This window comes from Emydura macquarii, unplaced genomic scaffold (assembly GCF_026122565.2).
Source record: "Emydura macquarii macquarii isolate MOO-44397 ecotype Brisbane River unplaced genomic scaffold, CSIRO-AGI_Emac_v2 contig_2321, whole genome shotgun sequence".
Classification (NCBI taxonomy): Eukaryota; Metazoa; Chordata; order Testudines; family Chelidae; genus Emydura; species Emydura macquarii.
Genome location: NW_027132458.1, coordinates 98224 through 123057, shown reverse-complemented (window position 1 = coordinate 123057; position 24834 = coordinate 98224). Strand labels below are relative to the sequence as shown.

At 43.0% G+C, this 24834-nt stretch overlaps 1 protein-coding gene across 4 annotated transcripts in view; it reads left to right on the top strand.

The window, feature by feature from the left end:
• Positions 1 to 24834, top strand: part of ULK4 (unc-51 like kinase 4) — a 358194-nt gene that overhangs the window by 256977 nt on the left and 76383 nt on the right. For all 4 annotated transcript variants that reach the window (XM_067560838.1, XM_067560836.1, XM_067560835.1 and 1 more), the window contains one exon: positions 23361 to 23466. In XM_067560838.1, the coding sequence (XP_067416939.1) occupies positions 23361 to 23466 (106 nt within the window). The remainder of the gene's footprint in view (positions 1 to 23360; positions 23467 to 24834) is intronic.

Below are 24834 nucleotides of genomic sequence, written 5' to 3'. Positions count from 1 at the left end.
ATAAAGAAGCCTTATTTGTGCCTGTCAGGGATCAGCTCCCTGACTCTACCAGCTATAGGCAACACAAGCATCACCCTCTCAACTGCCACAGACTTCAGTGTCCTTCTGCAGCTTAGTGATAGGCATACTCCAACTCCCAAGACCTCACCTAGCATCCCCTTGAAGTGCCCAGCCCCTGTTCCACTGGACACTCAGTCTTTACAGTTTCTCTGTTCCCAAAGGAACAGAACACTTTTCACATCAGGATCACTGACCCACTTAACACTCAGCACTTAGATATGTTTATAGTGAAAACAAGTATAAGTTTATTAAACAAAGAATAGAGATTCAAGATACATGCTATATAAATTCACAGTACACCCACATCTGCATGCAGTTCTGGTCGCCCCAACTCCAAAACAATATATTAGAATTGGAAAAGTTACAGAGAAGGGCAACAAAAATGATTAAGGGTATGGAATAATTTCCATATGAGGATAGATTAAGAAGACTGGGACTTCTCATCTTGTCAAAGGGGATTAAGAGGGGATATGGTAGAGGTCTATAAAATCATGAATGGTGTGGAGAAAGTGAATAAGGAAGTATGTTTTACTCCTTCACATAGCACAAAAACCAAGGGTCACCCAATGAAATTAATAGGCAGCAGGTTTAAAACAAACAAAGGAAGTACTTCTTTACACAACACATAGTCAACCTCTGAAACTCATTGCCAGGGGATGTTGTGAAGGTCAAAACTATAATAGCATTCAAAAAAGAATTAGATAAGTTCATGGAGGATAAATCCATCAATAGCTGTTAGCCAAGATGATCAGGGATGCAACCCCATGCTCTGGGTGTCCCTAACCTTTGATTGCTTGAAGCTTGGCATGAATGACAGGGGATGGATCACTCAATTATTGCCAGTTCTATTCATTCCCTCTGAAGCATCTGGTATTGCCCATTATTGGAAGACAGGATGCTGGGCTAGATGGACCATTGGTCTGACCTGGTATGACTGATCTTATGTTCTTAAGAAATAGCAAGCAGGTAAAAGTATAGGGAGCAATTGGTTACATCTAAAACAAAATCATACTATGCATTCTAGAGCCTAGGCTTAACTAACAAGACACTTGGCTCACAAAGGTTAGCTCACCCAGTCTTTCTCCCAGCAGTTAACAGCCTGGCCAGCTGTTACCCTCCATTCGTAAGACAAGCATGCGGGCAGCTTGTCCTCTAGGTGAAGGATACTGGATTTTTCTTCTGCATTCTCCTGATACCAGACTATTTCTTTGATCTTACTCATAAAGAGGACACCCTACTGCTGTGTGTTCCTTCTTGTGTTATTTCAAATAACAAATATCACAGGATCTTTTTCAGGGGATAAGGCAACAAGCCTCGTTTATTATGAATACAAAAATTTGGTAAATAGTATCAATAGTGCAAATACCAGGAAAACAGTATCAACACTGTAACAATATCAATATTCTACTTTACTTAGTATTTGCAAATACAGAGACTCTTGTTAACAAAGTATACTTCATTGACACATGTTTCAACTGGTATCTTCATTCACACTCATACACACAAACAAGCATACACAGACAGAGAGACAGATAAACATACATAGGGGTCTCACAGATGTTATATTTACCAGCCTCTTGGTGCTCGTGGTAGTCACTGGCCAGCTGACTGTAGCACGAGAGTGAGGAGCAAGGTTCTTCTGATGTGCATTGGTACTCCTGGATGGTGTGGTGATGTAGACCAGGACCTCCAGCCTTCATCTTTCTGTCCCATTTTATAGGAAAAAGATCCCATGTAAGTCTATGGGTTTTTGCTCTGTCATGCTACATCTGCATTTGGTGTGATCCTTAATCACCCACATTGTTGCAAGCCTGATCAGATTTTGTTCTTTGAAGTTGGCTGACTCCAAAGTTATCAGGGTGGACTCCTCTTTGGCCGGTTGAGTGGTAAAAGTTATTATCTTCACTCCTTTCTTCCTCCCTCAAATGTTTGAATTGAGGCTGGTGTTTTCTTCATCATGCTTCGACATCCCTTATTTAAACCAATTGTTCAATAAAACAAGGTTACTTACCAGTAACTGATGTTCTTCGAGATGTGTTGCTCATGTCCATTTAACTATAGCTGTGTGCATGCCTCCATGCACGGTTACCCGGAACTTTTTTCCCCTTAGCAGATCTTGTAGGACCAGCTTTGGCGCCCCCTCGAGTCCCACACACATGCCACAGTATATGAGGCACTGCCGGCTCTATGTCCCCACAGTCCCTTCTTTCTGCCAACTCTGGCAGTGGGGATGGGGGTTGGTTGTGGAATGGACATGAGCAACACATCTCAAAGAACATCAGTTACTGGTAAGTAACCTTGTTTTCTTCTTCGAGTGATTGCTCATGTCCATTCTACTGTAGGTGACTAACAAGCAATACCTTTGGAGGTGGGTCGGAGTTACCGGTGAACTGCCCTCAGCATCGTTCTACTGAATCCTGCGTCCTCTCTCGCCTGCTAGACGATGGCGTAGTGGGACGTGAAGGTCTGCACCGACAACCAGGTGGCTGCTTTGCAGATGTCCTGCAGGGGCACTCTCTCCAGGAAAGCACTAGATGAGGCTTGAGCTCTGGTTGAGTGCGCTGTGATGGTTCCCGGAAGTGGCACCCTCGCCTGCTCATAGCAGAACTTGATGCATGATGTAATCTACGAAGAGATGTGCTGGGTGGAGACAGGGAGCCTTTCATTCGATCAGCCACTGCAACGAAGAGCTGTGTTGATTTCCGGAACAGCTTTGTACGCTCGATGTAGAAGGCCAGGCCTCGTCTCACATCCAGCGAATGCCGTCTCCTCTCCTCCTCCGAATGGTGCGGTTTGGGAAAAAACATGGGGAGAAAAATATCTTGATTACAATGAAATTGGGAAACAACCTTGGGCAAGAAGGCTGGATGCAGCCTCAACTATACCTTATCCTTACAGAATTCTGTATTAAGGGGTCTCTGAGGTCAAGGCCCTAATCTCGGAGACTCTCCAAGCTGAGGTATTGGCCACCAGGAAGGCTACTTTCCATGAAAGCATGAGCAGAGACCATGAATCCATGGGTTCAAAGAGGGGCCCCATGAGTCTCAAGAGGACCAGGCTGAGATCCCAGGGAGGCAACGGGTCATGGACCTGCGGATAAAGCCTCTCCACTCCCTTGAGTAACCTGACAGACATGGGATGAGAGAACAGCGATCTCCCCTCTAGCGGCTGATGGAAGGCCGAAATGGCCACCAGGTGCATCTTCAGCGAGACCAGCGCCAGACCCTGGAGCTTTAGCTGGAGCAGGTACTCCAGGATCGCCTGTATAGGTGAGAGGCTGGGCGGAATACCCCAGGACTCCGCCCAACAGGTAAACCATCTCCACTAAGCCTGATACACGACCTGTGTAGAAGGCTTCCTGCTGCCAAGTAGGACTTGTTGGACCTGCACTGAGCAGGTTCTTTCTCCCTCTGTCAGCAACAGAACTTCCAGGCCATGAAGTGCAGGGAGTCCAGGTCAGGATGCAACAGGCGACCGTGATCCTGGGATAGAAGGTTGTGCCGCCTCGGGAACTCCAGGGGTGAACCATGCTGAACCAGTGCTGTATATCGATGAGTACAACGTCTGGCCTGTCCCTCTTTATTTTCAGGAGGACCTTGGGTAGTAGCCGAATGGGCAGAAACGCATACATGGGGGTCCCTGTCCAGTCCATGAGGAACGCGTCGGAAATCGACCCAGTCTCGCGACCCTGGAGCAAGCAGAACCTCGGACACTTCGTGTTCCAAGCCAACGCAAATAGGTCCAGTTGGGGAACGCTCCACTTCTGGAAGATCATAGCCACCACCTCTAGACGCAACGACCAGTCGTGGCAGGGTAGAAACGACCTGCTGAGGCGATCTGCCTCATCGTTCCTCACTCCCGGGAGGTGAGAGTCAGTGAAGTGGAAATCGTGCCTCATGGCAAAGTCCCACAAACGGATAGCTTCCTAGCAGAGGGCTGAGGAGCGTGCTCCCGCCTGCCTGTTTATGTAAATCATGGCTGCAGTGTTGTCCGTCACCACCTAAACCACTCTGCCTGTCAGGAATCGGAGGAACACCTTGCACTCTAGGCGAATGGCCCTCAGCTCCTTCACATTGATATGCAGGCGCCTCTCCTCCCCTAATCAGAGCCCCTGAGTGCCTAGGTTAGTGCTTATGTGGGCTCCCCATCCTACATTCAAAGCGTCAGAAATTAGGGTGACTGATGGGACCAGCTCCCTGAATGGAACGCCCTTCATCACTGCCCTGGGAGTCTGCCACCAGTTTAGGGAGGCTTGGACGGGCGGGGGAACTGTGACCACCCGGTCCAATGGGTGTCTGCTCGGAACATATACCGAGGCCAACCATGTCTGAAGCGGTCTGAGCCTCAGACGAGCTAGTCTCATTACGTACGTGCAGGCCACCACGTGGCTTAACAGCTGTAGGCAGTGCCTGGCTGTTGTTGTGGCGCATCGGTGCAGCTGGGAGATGATAGACACCATCGCCTCGAAACGTGACTGAGGCAGGAAGGCTGAGGCAGGAAGGCTCTGGCCTGGGAAGTGTCCAGGGTGGCCCCAATTAATTCTATGCGTTGCACTGGGGTTAGTGTGGACTTCTGTTCGTTTATGAGTAATCCTAGTCTGCTGCGCATGGAGCAAGTGAAGGTGACGCTTTCCTGCCCTTGGGACCTGGACCTGCCCTTGATCAGCCAATCGTCTAGATAAGGAACAATTTGCACACCCTTTCATCTCAGGTGGGCAGCCACTACCGCCATGCACTTGGTGAACACCCTTGGAGCTGAAGATAGGCCAAAGGGTAGGGCTGTAAACTGGTAATGGGAGCCAGCCGCCATGAAATGGAGAAAACAGCTGTGGCTGGGGAGGATAGACACGTGAAAGTATGCGTCCTTGAGATCGAGGGTGGCATGCCAGTCTCCTGGATCCAGAGAAGGGATTATGTAGTCTAGGGAGACTATGTGAAACCTGAGTCATTTGACACATTTGTTTAGACGACGCAGGTCTAGTATATGTCTCAGACCCCCCTTCACCTTGGGGATGAGGAAGTGCCTCAAAGAGAACTTCCCCCTTCTGCCTTGGGGGACCATTTCCACCACTCCCAGGTTGAGGAGGATGTCCACCTCCTGTAAAAGGAGTTGCTTGTGAGAAGGGTCCCTGAAGAGGGACGGAGGGGGAGGGTTGTTGAGGGGGGCGGGGGAGATGTAAACTGCAGGGCATAGCCCCCTGAGACTATCCCAAGGACCCAACGGTCCAAAGTGATTTTTGCCCATTCGTGATAGAAGGACCTTAACCTGTTTAGGAAGGGGCGGATCCAGGAGAGCAGTCGGGGTGCAACCCTTGGGCGCACCATCAAAATTGTCCCCTGCTGGGGAGCTGAGGATGAGTAGGGGATTGATTTTTTTCTTTTGAACCCCTAGTCCTACCCTATTCCTACAGGCTTGGAGAGGCCTGGGTGGAGACATTGGCTGCTGCTGCGCCTGGGGCTGTGACTGATGCCTGGAAAACTGGGGCATGTAAAGGCCCAGGGAGCGAAGCGTGGTGTTGGAGTCCTTCAGACTGTGCAGGATCAAAGGGAAGATTCTGAATCGCCTGCTGCACCTCCTGGGACAGGCCCGAGGATTGCAGCCACGAGCACCTTCTCATACAGATGGCAGAGGCTATGGCCATGCCTGCCGAGTCATCAGCGTCACAGGACATCTGGAGCGCTACCCTAGCTACCGCGGATCCTTCTTCCATGATAGTGTTAAAGTCTGTAGCCTGGTCCTGGGGCAGGGCCTCAGTGAAGCACCTGAGGGAGTCCCACAGGTTGAAATTATATCTGCCCAGGTGGGCCTGATGGTTGGCAATCCTGAACTGCAGGCTTGCCATGGAATAAATCTTTCTCCCAAACAAGTCCAGCTTCTTACTGTACTTGTTCTTGGCAGTTGACCCTGGCTGGCCTTGCCTGTTTCGCTGGTTAGCTGTGTCTACTACCAGGGTTTCCGGGGCGGGTTGTGTGAACTAATACCCAAACCCCTCGGCTGGGACATAATATTTCTTCTCAGCCACCTTTGATGTAGGGGCGATCGAGGAGGGGGTTTGCCACAGGCCCTTTATAATCTTAAGAACCTTTTCATGGACTGGGAGGGCCGCTGGTGCTGGAGCAGCCACCGCCAGCATATTAAAGAGGCTATCTTCGGCTTCTTTTAACTCCTTCACCTCCAGCCCCAAGTTGGAGGCCACCCTCTTAAGCAGCTCCTGGTGTGCCCTGAAATCCTCCAGTGGCGCTGAGTGTTCCCAGGAGACTGCCTCATCAGGTGAGGAGGAAGAGGACTGCAGAGGTGCAGCCTGCGGGTGCGCCCCCTCCTGGTGAAGGGTTCTACCCGCTGAGGTTCCCTCCAGGGAGTCCGACTCCTCATCTGAGGAGTGGTGCCTATGGGACTTCTCCAGTGCCGGAGGCACGGACTGCACCCCCAACAACATAATGGACTGGGGCCCTCGCCCCACCTGGATACCCCATGGGGCCCAGTAAGGCCATTGTTGCGGCCATTGTCCCTAGGGCCAAACCGGGGCTGACTGCACCACAGGCTGTGACACTTCGTCGGGGCATTGGCTCGCCTGATGACTGTCCCCCCTGGGACACTCCGAGCCATCGTTGTAGTCAGAGGCTCTGGACCGGCGGTTCCATGTTTGTCCTCGGTCCCAGGCACCGTTATGTGCCGGGGACCACCCTCTCAACGCCTCCAACCTGGAGGATGATGAGGACCGCCTCCACTGCCGCGAGCGGTGTCGATGAGCGGGGGTGTGCTCCAAAGAGCTAGACGTACCAGAGCATCGTCTCAGTATGGATGATTGCCGGTGCCACTTGCCTTGTGGTCCTGCAGACACCTTCAGTGATTGAGGTCAGCGCCGCCCCGAACTCCTCAGTGCCGGGTCTTCCTCTGGCGCCCAGGTTCCGCTCCGCCTCGGTGTGGGCAAACTCATCAGTGCCGGGTCCTCCAATGGCGACCAGGTTCTGCGCCGTCTACGTAAAGGCGAACTCCTCAGTGCCAGGGATCTGGAACGGGACCTGTCCAAGCACCGCCTGGCAGACCTTGACCAGTGCCACCTCCTGGCGTGCACTGCCTCCGATGCAAGGGGGTGACGTTGGCATCGAGAGGGAGAGTCCACATCCTGTGCCGGGGCAGGTCAGCTCAACGACGCCGACCTGGAGCGACTACTGGAGGAGCAGCTCTGCTGTACCCTTGGAGACCGTCTGGTGGGAGATCTTCCTCCTCATTCCAGGGATCTCCACCGCCATTCAGGGGGACCCAACGCGGGTTTCCCCGGTGACACCGGCCCCTTCTCCCTCGGCAGAGTGGGGGGCGGAGGTGGAGTAGGCAAGGCCAACGAGGCTCTTGCCGCCTGAAAAGCCTTTGGTGTCGACGGCGTTGGCAGGGTGTTATGCCAGGCACTGCTGATCACAGCTGCCTGCAGGTTCTGGATACCAGGTGAGGAATAAAAACACTCCCACACCAGGTAGGTACACTTATCTTCAATCATGGCTTATGCTCCAAACAGCAATGAGAGACTCTAGGGCGCGCTGCGAAGCAGGCTGCTGGGGGATTTTGCCACGCAATCCAAGTGGATTCTCATTGCGCAGTTTGCATTTCAAGCTTTTATACAGCATTCTCTAGGGAACAGCAAGCATTGGTAAATTTATAGCACGTGACCTCGCTTCCTAACTTTCCTCCTCTTTTGGCACCACAGACAAATTCACATGGCCTTCCAGAGCCTGTTTATCAGGCCGAGTAGCGCCTCTTATCAAACCGGTTCTGACTAGACCCATCAAGCCCCTATCTCTGTCCAACGCATCACAAATATCTTCAGTGGCCTACACTGGGGCACTCTCCCACTCCCAGGAGTCGGGGGAGGCTCCCTGATCTGAGATGCAGGCACCGGAGAAGTCTCGACGGGCCAAGTCCAGTGCATCTCCGTACTCGACCCTGCCCATACCGTTGGCTCAGGGGAGTGTCCGCACTCCACGTGCTGCTTCTTCATCTTTGGTGCCGGCAATGTTGTGCGGTGCTGAGTCGAGGGCAGTGCCGACGGTGGACTCTGTACCTAGGTCATGCTCGGTACCGAGGCGGAGCAGGTCGGCTCGGATGCCAGGCGGAGTACTGTCTCCATCAGCAGGGCTTTCAACTGGATTTCTCGGTCCTTTTGAGTCCTCAGTTTGAAATCCTTGCAGGTCTTGCACTTCTCTTTTCTGTGGGCTTCCCCCAAACACTTAAGGCAGCAGTCGTGGGGGTCCTGAGCAGGAAGGCCTTCCCACAGGAGGCACACAGTTTGAAGCCCAGTGACTGGGGCATGGCCTGGCCGTTCGAAGTCCCCGCAGGGACTTGCCTTATCTCTAACTACTCTTAACCACACTTAATAACTACTTAACTAAATAAAGCTAACTGAGAATATCAAACAAGTCCAAACAAGGGGAATAGTACTTGCTGAAAACAAGGCTAGTTCCAGCAACCATCACGTGTGGAAAGAAGGAACTGAGGGGGCATAGGGCCGGCAGCACCTCTCATACTGCGGCATGTACGTGGGGCTCCAGGGGGCGCCAGAGCTGGCCCTACGGGATCTGCTAAGGAGAAAAAAGTTCCGGGTAACTGTGCACAGAGGCATGCACTATACTGGAATGGACATGAACAAGCACTTTAAGAACTCTCCCTGTCTACACCCACCTCAATTGATCAGCCATTCACACTCCAATCACTCAGTGCAAACTCCTAGCTGAAGAACTTATATGTCTTTTAAAGCAAACATTATTTAATTTGTGACTTAAGCACATATAAAATAGGATATTTACAAATATTCTGAAAGTGGGTAAAATCAACAGATAAAATTGTCAGTGGAGTGGTTTTACAAATAATCTTAAAATGGATAGAATTATTCAAAGTAAAGACAGACTTGAATTATTACTATATAATATGATTTGGAACCATGTCAAACTGGAATGTAGGACTTACAGAAAATAGCTTAGACAAAAATCTGGGATCTCTTGTTCCAATCATATGCAGTAAATGAATATTTTAAAAAGACTGAAGTGAACATTTCAAAGGGTAGAACAATAAAGAATCAGTTGAGGTTTTAGCTTTTGATTAAAGGTACAGTGTATCAGGCTGAAGTGCCTCTTGGTAGGAAGAGAGGAGGGTGTTTGTGGCTCTGTTCTTTCATGTATTTCATAAAAGCAGGATCGGGCCAACACTTGTACATTTAGTGATCTCTTACTGGGTTTGCAATCTTGAGTAGCTGGGTAACTGTGCATGCTAATAGACTTACTTTGTAAGATACTCAATATACAATATTCAGCCAGAGAGAGATAAGTGTCACCTATCCTCTGCCTGTATAGAACTTTCTCTCACCTTCCTGTAATCTGTCTTAACTTACATACCTTAAGAGTATATTTTCAATATAGCTACATAACTCCATCAATATCATCTGTACATACATCTCACAGTGATTAGGATGACCCGTGCATGGTTGTTGGTAGAGACTTCACATGCCACCTTTTGGCACACTATTATATAGATATCAGACCATGTATCCCTGTAAACCCCTATGCACACCTTATGCCATCTGCCAGTTAGCATCAAGGGATCCTTGGGTCACAATGCTTTTGGTGAAGTAATTGACGAAGATAGTGAACATTTTGAGGTGGAGAGGACAGCATCAAACAAACTAATAATGCTCAATAAGAATAATAAGCAATGACTCACATTGCAGTCCATTAATACAAAAACCCAAATGATCCTCAATTAATAAGTTTCAGAAAGCTAGGGTGAGCTTGCACACAATATGATCTTCAATATTAAACCCTTCAGGCTGGGTTAAGAACAAATGGAATTTCAAGTCATTCATTTATAAGTTTTACAAGATAAGTAGTTTCACTTGTATTTTGTATACGCAGGTGGTCAGAATACTTTACAAGAAAAGACACATTTATACATTTTAATATGAACTATGACATTTATTTCACAGCACTTTTTAATAACTTATATCTAAACTATCATATAACCATGTAGGGGCATCTGTTCATTACGTAAACAAGATTGTAAACATTTATTAAACTTAAAAAGTATTCACTCTTTTTGGGTTGCAAGCTTTATACTTAGGTTTTCCCACCCCCTCAGGAGTCAAATCACTTAACAGTAGGTATGAAGAGCTGATCTAAATCAGCAGACTCAGGATTTTAATTGAACCTCTATGGTTGTAAGAAACTATATGCCATTTGATAGCATTTATTTCTATAAATCAAACAGAAAAAAATTCAAACTTGGATGCCTAAAGTTAGTCTCCTAAATACATACTTATACATAGATAAAAATGGCCCCAAAATTTGGCAGAAGACCCTAAAAGTAACTATATAGTAAACTGTTTGGCAATTATCCTGTAAAGAATTATAAACACATTCTTCATAACAAAGAGAACAGAAGAGCTTGCGCTCTCTTCGAAAGTGAAATGGGACTTTCTAGAAAAGCTTTCTAGTTTGCTGATGAAGTCATTCTTGATTGTCTTTGATCCATCAATTAATCTACTATAAAAGTAGAATAAATTATGGGTGAGATCATGTAACTGCAATAAACATACTTTCTTTTAACTCGTTAACTGATATTCCTGTGCAGATGTTTATGAAAAGCAGAATAGTTGTTCTTTCCTTTGATTTTCACAGTTCTGAGTTAAAACCTGTTTTTAAAAGCTAACTTGTGCTCTTGTTCCTCACTGAAGTGTGGGAATTGGGGTTTGGAGCTGGCAGCAGTCAAGTCGAAGTGTTATTCTGCCAGTACAGGGCATATACATGAAGAATGCCTCAGAGAGCACTGGGGACACCTTTCTATGTAGTGCTTCTTAAATCTGCTGCAGAAAGTTGCAACAATGACTTCCCCAACCATCCGCTGACACTTGCAGGATCTCAGCTCAGAGGGAGGCCCTGGCCACTCCACAACTCATTTGGCTGTGACCCATTTGGATTGCATTGCATCATTAGGTCCACACTTTGTGCTTTGGGAGCAATAGTGTGCGCATTCTTCATGAGTGCCCTGTGGAATAAGGAAGGGGTAGAATTAGTCCTGAAAATCTATGACTGCTGTTTAATCGCAGCTTCTCAGTGAATAGAGAGCTACTGCAGCTCAGAAGAATAATTGAATAGTTTGAACTGACTGCTCCTTTGAATAGATAGGAAAAATAAGTTAATACAGTAGATGTAATTTAGAAGATTCTGTGGAATCTTTACCTTGGCTAAAGGGCTTAAATTCTTATTTGTGCCTCTCCACTACATGAACTTTTTTTTCTTTCCTCTCCTGAACCTATCCATCTAACCTGTTCTCTCTTCATATGCTATTTCATAGTCTAGCTTCACTTTTCAAAATACTACCAAGTGAGGAAACAGTGACCTTAAAATATGAACAAATTCCACAGGTTGGAGGACATCACTCCTGTGAATTACTTTGTATTCTATATGTTGCAGAATAAAAATTCCACTGCCACTTTCTAAATATTCTGCTGAATTATTTACTTGAAATGTTGCCTTCTAAATTTGATCCTCACCATTGGTTCCTTTTTGCTAAGTACACAGGAGGAGACAGAAAGAACAAGTATTAAATGCAAAAAAGAACTCCCTAAAAAAACTTTGATTAAAGGAAATAGTTGTTTCTGACTCAAATCAACAAAACAAACAAAAACAAAAACATATTTGTTCTTTCCTCAGTTGTGCCCACACAGAACAAACATAAAACAAACTTGTGTGAACCATAGAAACTATGGTCCCATCCCAAAACAACTTAAGCTAAGGAGAGACCTTAATTTTAAAGTTCCCTGTTTGTAGTCTCACAGCTAGGTATATTCATTATTTTTAATTCTTCATCTAAAGTAGGAAATACCAATAAATCACTCATCACATTACTTTCAGTGAAAGTTAAATTAAAGAATATGGATGATAGTCCATTTTGTTAGGAATTAATGTGAGTTTATGAGGGATTTGACCAATTATTTACCCCAGCAAGGGAACCAGGTTACGGCATAAGCAAACCTAGTTCCCCTCCTGTTGTCTACAATCAAAGAGTAATTTTATTACTTATAAAAATAAACTTCCTTTCTCTTGGTCCATCTGAGAACCTCCTTCCTACATTCTTGCTGTAAATCCCAAAAGAACTAACCTAGAATCACTGCCAAGTGGGGTTCTTTCTACTCTGACTTGTCCTGTTGAGGTCAGTGGAATTGTTCATGGCGATAGGCACTACTCTTGGCAAATATTTTCAGCATAAGGCCCTAACTTTGTAAATTAAGGTAAAAACTAGTTACCAGAGATGGTCATGAACTGCATAATTCTGGATTTCAAACCCATTAATGTTCAGGAACATTTGGATCCAAGGTTCCAGTCCTGATAGATTGGGGTTAGTATGAATTCTGATCTTGGTTCATTTCCAAATTGTGAACCTTTATCCCCACACCAATGTCTATAGCTATTCAGTTTATTGAGTTTCAGTTTTAGTTCAGCTCCAGATCTTACTAGTTCATCTCCAGTCCTAGAGTTACAGCTAGGATTTAGAGAACTTGGGACAAGAAGTAGAAATTTATATCCTCACCTTCCTGAGATACCACAGTGATAAGGGGTGTGGCTGTAATATACATAATGTTCTCAAACAAAAACTAAGATAAGATGGAGTTAAGGGTGAGACTACAGATCAATAATTTAGAGGAAAAGACATTAGAGATGTAATTGTCTGAAAACAAAGCATTTATAAGCCCAGGAAATTCAAGTTAAGGTTAAACTTAAAAGAAATCAAAACTTGTTAAACTATTGCAATGCACAGTCAAGGCACCCAAACAACCGTACTCCTTCTGTAGTAATATAATGCAATGAACATATGATTGAGTAAGATATATGTTAGTGTTTGTGTCCCAAATGTTATTGATATTTAAGGACACATTGAATTTCCCTCTGTTCCCCCTTCCTCATGGTGTCACTCTCCAGCTTCTGGACAGCTGTAAGTGATAGCTCTGAGGTGTGAACTGCCTTATTCATCTTAATTCTGCTCAACATCTAGGAAGGGTAGGGCCACAGTATTGGGTAAGCGCCGCGAAGGGGCAAAGGTTTGCTTTAATTTGGCCCTGATTATTACATTTAGAAAAATTCTGAAAAAATGAATATCCCCTATAACTGGGGGGGTGTAGATTATAATCTGGAGGGGTGTGAGAAACTTTAAGAAAAAATTTTACTGTGCACATTCACTGCTGAGTGGCCAGAGAGTGGTGGATGCTAGTGGGGCATCCAGCTCTGAAGGAAGTGCCACCGCCAGCAGGAATGGAGAAGAGTGATATGGTATTGCTACCCTTACTTCTCATTGCTGCTGGCAGCAGCGCTGCCTTAAAAGCTGGCCATCCGGCCAGCAGCCGCCGCTCTCTAGTCTGCCTGGGCACAAACTACTACAGACAAAAAGAAGCAGAGCGTAATCAAATAAGTTTGAGAACAATTGCTCTGTAACATCCTCCAGTGTCTACATGAACTTAATGCTTAATAAAATAAAATTTAAATCTCAATGCAAACATCAACATCAATAGCTACGTAAAAACTACTCAGTAAAAGTACAATGACAAAGAGTAGAGATATTTAACAATTATTTATTTATATTTTGAAAGAGCACATAGTTTTGCTAAATATAATTTTTATTTATATGTCATTAATGAAAAGTAGTTTATCATTTTTCTTGCCTTGTCTTTACTGGCTCCGTTGCATGAATACAGTTTGCTCCAAGCAGATTAGTTTGTCTTTCTAAGTCCAGGGCAGGAAGATGAAAGAGAAGCACCCTGTCTCAAGGGACAAAAATAATGCTGACTGTATTACTCTTCAGCACTTTTGCCAGCCAATTCATTCGGGAGTTTTGTTGGCTCTGGCCTGCCTTGAGGCATGGTGCCTTGATACCAAGTAGCATTTTCTGCTACCTTTTCTGCTACAGGAATCAACTGGGGCTGATTTTGAACAAAAGAAAGTAAGTATTAATTCCAACACAAAGAATGGAATTCATTGAGGCCCTACTAGGTTCTAGAAGTTCAAGGGCTTTTCTGCCGAATGAACAATTTCAAGCAATTTATCTTGCACTTTGTCTGTCGGTCCCTCCAGTCTCATTCTTCAGCTATGGCCCATTTATGTAAAAGTTATTAGGTCATATGGCTGCATGCACTTACGTAGTCCAGCATGTGAGATTACACCTTCATTCTCTTTGATCCTGGTTGAAGTTGGTCTATCTCCCTTATCAGTCATTGGACATACTTGTCTGAGTGCCATCAGCAATCCTGGAGTCCCTTGAGTGGTGGATAAATCAGAACAAAGTAAATGAAGGTGTTCCTTTTGCCCATCCTCCACTGACCAAGATTGCTGTTACTAATGCCTCCACAATAGGTTGGAGGCTGCATATAGGAATATTGAAAGTTCAGGATTTGTGGACAGAAACAGGAAGCTTCCTATCATATCAAAGTCCAGGAGCGTCAAAGAGTTTACGATCATGCCAGGCTCTTCAGGCTCAGATCAAGGTTCACATACTTACTGACAACACTACTGCAATGTGTTATGTGAACAAGAAGAGAAGAGCCCACTCCTACCAGCTGTCAGGAAGCAATAAAATGTTGGCACTTTTGCATGAGGAAAAACATAATTCTCACAGCCGCACACTTATCAGGTGTGCAGAATTAGTTGGCTGATCACCTCAGCAGGATTTCTCCCAGAATCACCAGTGGTCCTTGCAGACCAGTATTCTGAGGTCCATCTTCAGAGAATGGGATATTTCAATGATCAATCTGTTTTCAACAAAAGACAATGAGTACAGTCAATTTTGCTGTCAAGTAGGGTTCAGTTCAGGCTCTTAATTGATGCCTTCCATCCAAATTGGGAATCAGCAATGATGTATGCCTTCCCCCCACTCCCACTCATTCCTCAGGTTATTCTCAAACTCAAGATGAATCATCCCAAACTCACTGCGCCAACTTGACCAAGACAGTTTTGGTTCTCTGACCTTCACAATTTTATCTGTTCAGTCTCACAAATCTCCTTCCCAACCTACTGACACAGCGCCACAGTCAGATTTCGCATCCAGCACTGAGAAGTCTGCACCTCACAGTGTGGATGCTGCATGGCTGGATGAGGAGGAGGGATGATAGTTGCAAGCAGTTCAGCTAGTTCAGCTACTACTACTTAATAGTTGTAAAACACCTACAAGGTCTACTTATTTGGCCAAGTGGAAGCATTTTTCAGTTTGGTCATTAGCTCAGGGAATTCAGCCTATGTTAGCCCACATTCAGGACATTTTGGATTACCTGTTACATCTTAAGCCCTTGGGTCTGTATCTCAGCTCATTGAGTCTCACCACTTAGTGGCAATCTTGGCATTCCATCCTCCAATCCACAGGAAATCAGTTTTCTCAAACTCCATGATGATAAGATTTTTAAGAGGGGTTGATTGCTTTTTTCCACCTGTAAAAGGAAAGGTTCCCTTGTGGGACTTCAATTCTGTGCTGGCTGCCCTCATCGAACCTCCATTTGAGACCTTACCAACTTGTTCTCTGTCTCTCCTTTGGGAAGAGAAAGCCTTTTTTATTGCCATAACATCTGCAAAGAGAGTAAGTGAACTGCTGCAGCCCCTAATGACAGGGCTGCCCTATAAACAGATTTTCAAAGATAAGATGGCTTTAAGACCACACACAATATTTTTATCTAAAGTGGTTTCACAGTTTCATCTTAACTAAACAATATACTTACCTGTTTTTTTCATAAGCCTGACTCGAATGCAGATGAGCAGCGCCTTCATTCACTGGATGTGAAACGATCCTTGACATTCAGTTTGATAAGAACTAAACCGTTTTGTGCATTGCCTCGACTTTTTGTCTTCTGTGCAGTTGGATGAGGGGGCCAGGTGGTTTCTGCATAGACAATTTCTAGGTGGATCACTTCCTGTATTACAACAGCATACATCATAGCTCAGACCTCTCCTCTACAGAGACTGAGGGCTCATTCAACAAGGGCCAAGCAGTCTCGGACGCATTTCTTAGTAATGTTTCTATATTGGACCTTTGCAGGGCTGTTACCTGGTCTTCCATTCATGCTTTTACCAAACACTATCCTATTTGGACTGCAACCCAGTCAGATGTAAACTTTGGAAGGGCAATTCTGCAGTGTTAGGCGTCAAGATTATAAAAGAGCATTGTAACCATACTTGCCCCAGCTTTAATTTGTTGTTTTATGAAGCTTTATCATTACACATTTAGTGTCCTTAGACTTTTATGTCATGATTAATCACACCACAAAGAATGTGGATAAGGAAAGTTGATTTAAGCAGTGTGGGCTTTGCCCCTCCAACCTTTCAAAACTGCATATTTGTGCACAAATATGTTGTTTGCTCTGACAAGGGGAAGCCTATTTCCCCAATTGCTGTTTAGTGTGTAATGGCTTTGAGTCCACATTAGCAGGCAGTGGAGGCGCTGTGCTTTCCTCAGCAAAAATGTCTTAAAAGCCTGGCCCCTGGATTCAGATGTTGGATCAACCATCTACATGTGGGATGAGGGAGCACAGAGTCCATCCTTGGCTTCAGGTCAAACAAATCCGGGGCACCCGTCAGTTGCTACACACAACAGAATCCATAGCTGTAATGTCTAAGTATTCTTTAAGAATCAGCTACTCCTCTGCACTGAAAAAAATTAGTCTAATAAGTGAAATTTCTGGTACTGAAATTTTATTGATCTCCGAGCTGCTTTCAGTTCCTAATCAACCGCTTAGTGCAGGCCCTTCACTGATGCCAGGGACTTCTCGGGCAGTAGGAAGATTTGTATTAAACAGGCACCTACTGCTGTGCTGGTACTAGTTATTCCCTTTGTTGCTTTGGAGCAAATCAGCATGTGTGCCCTTGGTGCCAAGATCTTTCTTGATATTGATTAAATTACTGCCACAACATAAGTTATCTGAATAGGGTCCTCTTCAGTGGTGTCTCCTCAACCTCAAGCAGGTTCTTTTGAGGACATGTTGATGCAGCTCTTGGTTATTCTATAGTCCTTGAGGAAGAAAAAGAGACATGCTAAGGGATGTTCAGTGCCAGAGTCCTCTATAGTGCTCTAGAGCAATGCTTCTCAACCTTTTTGTACTGGCAACCCTCTTTGGACATTAAAAAAAAATGACCCCCTTCCTTAACCTTGGGCCCCAACCCTAGGTGGCAGAGCTGAAGCATGTTACTTAGCTTAGCAGGGATCCCTGTGGCATGGGTCCCCCCGCAGTTGCCCTGTTTGCCACCGCCTGATGCTGGCCCTATGCTTGTGACCCCCCTCACACTGTCCTGCAGCCCCCTCTGGTTGAGAAACATTGTTCTAAAGGAAGACGAGCCGACAACACTGAGGGTATGTTTATACTGGCGGCGGCAAAGTCACCGCCGTCAGATCGATCTTTCTGGATCGATTGAGCGGTCAGTGTAGACCCGCTCAATCAATCAGAAAGTCGACGCTAGTAAACCACCCCGCAAGTGGCGCAGTGCTGTGAAGACAGCGTGCATAAGGGAGTTATGCAAGCTACTCTGCGTAGCTTGCGTAACTCTCGTCGACTGTCGCCAAATCTCCAGGTAAGTGTAGACCAGGGCTGAGTCTTTGGAATTTGCTGCTGGGTTGCCTTGCAGTTACAGCTTCCAGAAGAGTGAGCTGAAGCCTATAATGGCTGATCCTACTTCTACCATAGTCCACAGGAACAAAATTGATCTGTGTCCTCATTCCAAAGATACACCAGAAGTGGTGTCTGAGTTCGAACTGAAGCAAACCATTAATCTCCTGATGATCATGCCAAAACCTCACTCTCATCCAGTGGAAACTAGACTACATAACCTAGATATCAATAGGGCTTTGAGTTTTTATTTGGATAGGACAAAACAAATAGGAAGACTGAACGGCATGTCATTTCCACTCCGCATTAGTCTTAGTAGATTATTCTGTATAAATTGAAACTTGAGTTCGGGTGTCAATACTTCAGGTTCTCAATTCTCTCTATCCAGCATAGGGCAGCATTGCTGACATGCTTCCAAAGCGTTTCCTCCTTAGACCTCTTCCGGCTATTTACCTAAAGTTCTGAACACACTCAGCTCTACTCTCTTGATGTAACACCTAGAGCTGATGCTCACTTTGGAAGGGTAATTCTGCAATCCTTATGAATTATAACATCTAAACTCGTTTCCCCAAGGTAGTACTGCTCATTAGACTTCCACCAGCTGGAATATGCAGCAGCCACCTCAAAGAGGGAAAAAATAATTACCCTAGTTATTGTGGTTCTTGGAGGCATGTTGCCTCTGTATTCATGAAACCTGCCTGCTATCCCCCTTCCATTGGACTCTTCTTTGACAGAAGGAAGTGAGAAGCGTGGGGTCACATGGCCCATGTATAGCCTCAACTCTAAACATTTGGTGCTTCAAGGGGGCACTTATGTAGTCCCAACAGAAACTGTTTTTGTAGAAGGTTACGAAAGCTCATCTTTTCTGGGATTGCATCCCACAAATGTGAATATGCAGAGACAACACTCTTGTAGAACCCCTTACTATAAGTAACTTTTCCCCCAGCTCATAAGAACCTACTTGTTAATATAGGAGTCAAGAATGTAACTATAACCTTCAAACAACAGAACGGGTGAATAAAGGGGTCCCCATGATTGATTTCCAGAATGAAAGAGGAGAGCTTATCGGGGCTGTGTTTAAAGCTTGCATAATCTGACTGGAACACGAGCAAAGACGATATCTGTGCATTGATGGCTGGGATAAATACCCCCACCAGAAAAAGATGAAAATAAAATATAACACTATTAAATATTTGTTTTAATTTTCTGTCCCACGTGTTATGGTGAAGAAGAACCCAGGCTTTGAGTGCCTTGTTTGTTGGTATGGTGCTTGAAGTAACTAAGTGTTTTTCACAGATATCCTTCCATCATTCCCAAACAATCACGCTGAGCTACTATTTTCCTTTGATATCTGAAGCTTGTATACCCCTTCTATGATTAAGAATATGGGTTTATCTGAATCCCCAATAAGCATTTTAGTGAAAGGCGCATGACATCTTCCCCTGTGTGCACTGCATATACCAACATTGTGATACATCCAACAAGCAGGATATCCATGATTACTCCTATACTGGATTGCCAGATTGGTAGGCTACATCCTCACTACATGACCAGCCCCCTACTACAATCTTCTGAAATGTTGTATTTATTAGATATATTTATTACATATCAGAACAGTGGTTTTGAGAGGTAGAGCTATCAGAGCTATGTGGTTTTTTTTCCTTTGGAGACGATATAAGGTAGTTAAAACATAATCTTCTCTATTTTAAATTAGATCATCTACAGACAATAGGATTAAATTAATACTGAGGTTCATGTTTACTAATTATCAGTTTTGTGTTGACTAGTCCCTTTGATCAAAAGCAACAAAACTTTAAAGGCCTGATTAGTCAAGTATTATGTAGCTAGGCAGAATTGACTTGTTTCTCAATTAGCTTACTTTTCTGGTTGAAGAATGGTGCATATGTTTGCTGAGATTATCTCTTATTGGCTCTATACTAATGATACCACCATTTTCTACTTCCAGAGAAACTATATAGAGGCTTCTGTTTTGCTTATTGACATTCACAGACAGAGAAGATAAACTATGCCCAGTAAAATATAAACCTGCACTTTTGTCAAGAGTTTTTGACAACAAACAAAAAATACAGCTTCTAAGAAGCAGAGTTTAGCTATATTTCATTTTTAGAATACTTTTATATCAATTGATTTATTGTAAGAAATAGCAAAACATCTTGTGATTTCATATTCATTATCTAACTAGTGTTCATAGGTTATGTACAGGCTTGAGAACGAGTGCCCCTAAAATAATTGCAGTTTAACCACTGTAATTCCATTGAGTGGAATAGAATTACTGTATGAAATATCATGGTATCCTGTAATTTAATTACAGCATATCGCTGAAGTTAACCCTTAAAGCAATTTATTTTCCAAACCGTCAGCTAAATGAATGCTTAGAGGAGCATGTACAGGTTATGTGCAGTCTCTGGAGGGTTAACTTTTATCACAAGTGCAGTATGGTTTCAGTGTTATCAAAAAATGTGGTTAAAATGCTGGAGTCTCAGTGTGTTGTTTTAAGTTCTGATGCACTAAAAGGAAGCAAAAAGTTATTACTGGGATTTATACAGTAGCATCTTGCTGAAACTTACAAGTCCACGTAGCTAATTCAAATTTACTTACCTTATTGGTTTTAAAAGTGTATGTGATTTCTTTCATTAACACACAACCTTTCAAAATTAGAATAAAAAGTTTAATGGCCTAAATGCAGTGCAGTGCTCTTTGAAAAGCTGTTTTTTTTAAACTAGTATTTCCTTGTTATGCCCTTGGTATTTCATAGCTGTCCTGTTTAAGCACTGAAGCAATTAGTTTTGAGAAGGCTGATTCTTCAGGGTCCAGTGCTTTCCTGCCTTTCATTTGCAGAAGCTGTACATTTTAATGAAGTTGTTTCATCTGTATTGCCAAACACTAGAATTTTGCTGCTTCAATTCTAATTATCTCTGTTGGCAAATGCTATGTTTTATTAAAGCTGTCAAGTGCACTGTTCATTAAATGTCCACAATCTGTGGTGTTGTGCACACAAATTAGATCAGCTTTGCTCATTGATGGATTATACAGAAGTTAAATATTTTCTACATAAACCTTAAAAATCTAACGTAACAGCTATCAGTGACAACTTAGACTAGGTAAGGCATACCTATGGCTTCAGGAGACCTAACCATAACCCATTTTCTATACATATATTAAAACTTTAGTAATCTAGCTGAGTATACTGTTTCCCTCTAAGTGGGATACCTGAAGTATTATTTAAGAGAGCATTTTTCGCCCTCAGATACCTAGAATTACATCCTGAAATCTACAATTGCATATGTTATAGTATGATAAACTTCATTTGATACAGTCTTTCATTAGAGAGTTGTATAACATAGTTGATTGATTTCACTAAAAGAAATGTGGCTTAATTTTAATGCTACTAACCTTGTGCATGCAAAAGATTGCAGTACTGCACGACTACCAAATTCTTTATTACATTTTGGTATAGTAGGTGTAAAAGGTGAATCTTATTACAAGATATTTACATCAACTATATGGTGTTTTGGTCTCAGAATGACACATTTATTATTCTTCCAAGAAGGTACTTGATACAAAGTGTCATCTGTCATTTTGTTGTAAACAGTGAGCTTTGTATTAGCTTTGCATTTTTGTTTTTCTTAGGATCTGGTTTTCTACAAAATGTGTCATTAGTTAATTTTTGACATGAATAAAGTACATATTCATCTTGGTGTTTTATTAATTGCACTCCAAGCATGCTTCAAGAAATCTAATTAGATAGCAGGTGACAGGTTATCAGATGAAACATGCATCTTGTTGATGTATTAGAAATGCTTATCTGAAAACTTTGTCCTCCTAAGAATGTATTTCAGAATTGCTTTTCGATAACGTTGCCACATGACATCACTTTTCTGTTTTGGTAACTTTATTTTTTTAAAAGGAGATTACACTTATGCTTTCCAACATTGCATTTAAATATATTGGCCTTTATTTTAGGTTTTAGATTGTGCCCTAACATTCAATAGACCCTTGTGGAAAGACAGTTCCAGAGTCAAGAGATCCCCACTGAGAATTCCTAGCTACTAACCACATGATGTTTACATCTAGGCCCTCAAATGTTCCACCTTATCTCAAATGCTGTGATAATATATGGAAAGAGAGGTTGTCTCTCTTGTACTCAGGACCCAAGCCATCGAGGACTTATGGATAAAAGAGAACACCTTGAATTGCACCCAGAAGTTGAATAAGAAGGAACTATTTCAAGAAAACTAGTAACATATTCCTTGTGACTGTTACTAGCTAACAGACAAGCAGTTGCATTCAGCACCATCTGTAACATGTGAATGGTCATCAAGAAGATCCCAAAGTAGGACATATTTCCATTACTGTGGTGAAGAGCATACCTAAGAGAGAAGGTCACAAATGCCTATTCAGAGAGATGTAGCTGAAAATAAGTTGCTCTTGGCCCTCAGCACCATCTGAGGTTCCAGAGGAGGACTGGTCTCAGAGCAGCAAGTTGCAAACTTCATGGAGAAAGCATGGCTAAACCCTGTATTTAATGCTGTCTGAAGACATCTTTGCCATACTCTTAAAATCCTTCCTCTGCCTCTAACCCACTGTCATTACCTCAGATTTGTACAGATTAAGATTCAGTTAGTTTACTCTTATCCAAGTCCTAATGTCAGACAGGAAATGAGCCAGAACAGACCCCACTTCATCCATTTCTGGTAGAAATGAGACATGGAGCTGTATGTCATCTGTATACTAATGACACTGTGACCAGAGGTTCAGAGTAGTTCCCACTTGAGCACGCATTCAACCCACTGTTTCTTGAACATCCCAGTTGAGATTTAAAATATTTTCATTGTATTTATATTTGGCACAGATTTGACACAGCGCTTGTCACAAACTCATAGTGTTCCTATATCAGCTTCTGATTTGTCAGGCTAATTATTACTGATCACACTACAGATTTTCACACCTTTAAGATTGAGATTGCAGTATATTTTTAAAGACGGGAGAGACAAAACATTTTTCTTGTGACCAAGAAGACCATGAATTTAGCAATATAGAGTCAGAATATTCTGTGACTCCACTCAAGCAATCCGTCAACAATGAGACTCACTAAGAATCATGAAACTAAATATGTAAATATGGGTATCCTTCATGTAATAGGTATTAAACTTAATATTACATTTATGAAAAATCTTGCCCTCTGTGGTATTTATTCACAAAATAACAAAAGGATCTCATGGCTTTCTGTGTCACTTTGAACTAAAGCTGAATAGAATGAGAATAGTCAGTAAGAGAAATATAATGCAATGAAAATATAAATCGGTTCTGAATATGTGGTGATTAGAGATTGGCAGTTGGCAAAGTTCCAGTCCAGATTCAAATGTCCTAAAAATTCAGGGTTATCCAGTGTTTTTGGTCAACTCATTAGTGACAGAAGGCCACATGTGAAATTCAGATTGGAGGTTTTAGTGCAGGCTTACTCCAAGTAATATCCCCTTAAACAACCTTTGTAAGAGGTCATGTTTCTGTAATTGTCACTGTTCTATAATCATTAAATTGAATTTTAAAGGACTTGGGTAATATTTCCCATTACATTTTGCAAGGAAATAGTCTACTGTTAAAATGCAATAAGAAAATGTCTTGGAAGATGTTTTGTTGTTTAATTTTATTTGTATTACAGGAGCATCAGGACAGTATCCTGGGAAATACCATGCAGAGTGTAATTGCATTATTGAGTAATCTGGTTGCCCTCAAAAATACAAATATGACTTTACTTTATGAACAAGGTATGTGTTTCTTATATTTGGCATCCTCCCCACTGCAAATATTTTCCTATGAATGAATAGTAAGTAGCATTAGCTTTTCTACTCAATGTACTTAATTGTGTACTGTAGTTTATAGTTACATAATCACATTCAAGCTGATGGTTCCTAAAGGAGTGACTAACTTAAAGCTAAATTGTATCTTTAAGGCACAGCTTTGTGTAAGTGTGGTACAGAGCCAAGAGCCCATGAACTTTGATTGTAACTGGCCCTTGCATGCATAAGGCATACAGGGAGAAGGAAGACTCCTTGTATTTTCCCTACCTTCCTATTCACACTGGTGAAAGGGCCAGTCACAGTATGACTATACACTTCTTTCTTATTGATTAATGCCCCAACCCGGCATTGTGATCTGTATGGGCAGTCTGATGCACCCTTGAGGCGCCCCATTGACTTCAGTGGTCCTAAATATGAAAATCATTACACATCTAAATAAAAGACAACTTCAGTAATACAGTGTATTGAAATAGAGAATTCGGCTTTCGTTTACAAATGTAGTAAGAAATTTCTGTTGTTGAAATGAAAATATATTTGTTTGAAAGTTTATCTGGATGTTTGTAACAACATTTTGATAGCATAGACCATTTTTTATTACTTATTAACAATAGTACACATAGGTTTGTGATTAAGGAAACTTTGACAAGCCAACAAGACAAAATCTTCAACACTGCACCTGAATTGTCACTTGTGCTCTCATAATTCTGTGAGTTTGACTGTAAACTCTTTGGGGCAAGTTGTTTCTTTTATGTGTATCATACAGCTCCAGACACATACAGATTTCCATATAAATAATAATAATGATATAACTTCAAACAGAAGTTATGGGTTTACAGACTAGATGCAGAAATTACTGGGTGAGATTCTATGACATATACTGTATAGGAAATCAGACAGTATCAAAATGGCCCCTCCTGGTCTTAAAACCTAGGAATAATTAAAATATTAAAATGCTAGTACTAATAGTATCTTTATCAGTTTAGGATATTTACTTAATTGAAATGTTGCATGTAAACAGAGTACTCATAATACAGAGAAAGCCCTTTTGTTTAGTTTAATTTTAAAATTAATTGTATTAACACTTTACATCTGGCTATTTGCTAGTGCATAGTGCTAGTGAATTTGCTAGCAACTTTTTGTATTAACAGTATTACAGCCTAATTTATGGAGTCACATAAATTATAGTGCACAATGGCTGCAAAATATTTTGAAATAAACCCCACACCATATTATTTTCTTATTTGACTGTGATGACTCCAAAAAAGATGCCCTAATTTCTTGGTAAACATTGTTTGTTCCCATCCACCTAAGTACAAAATCGTCTAAATAGGTATG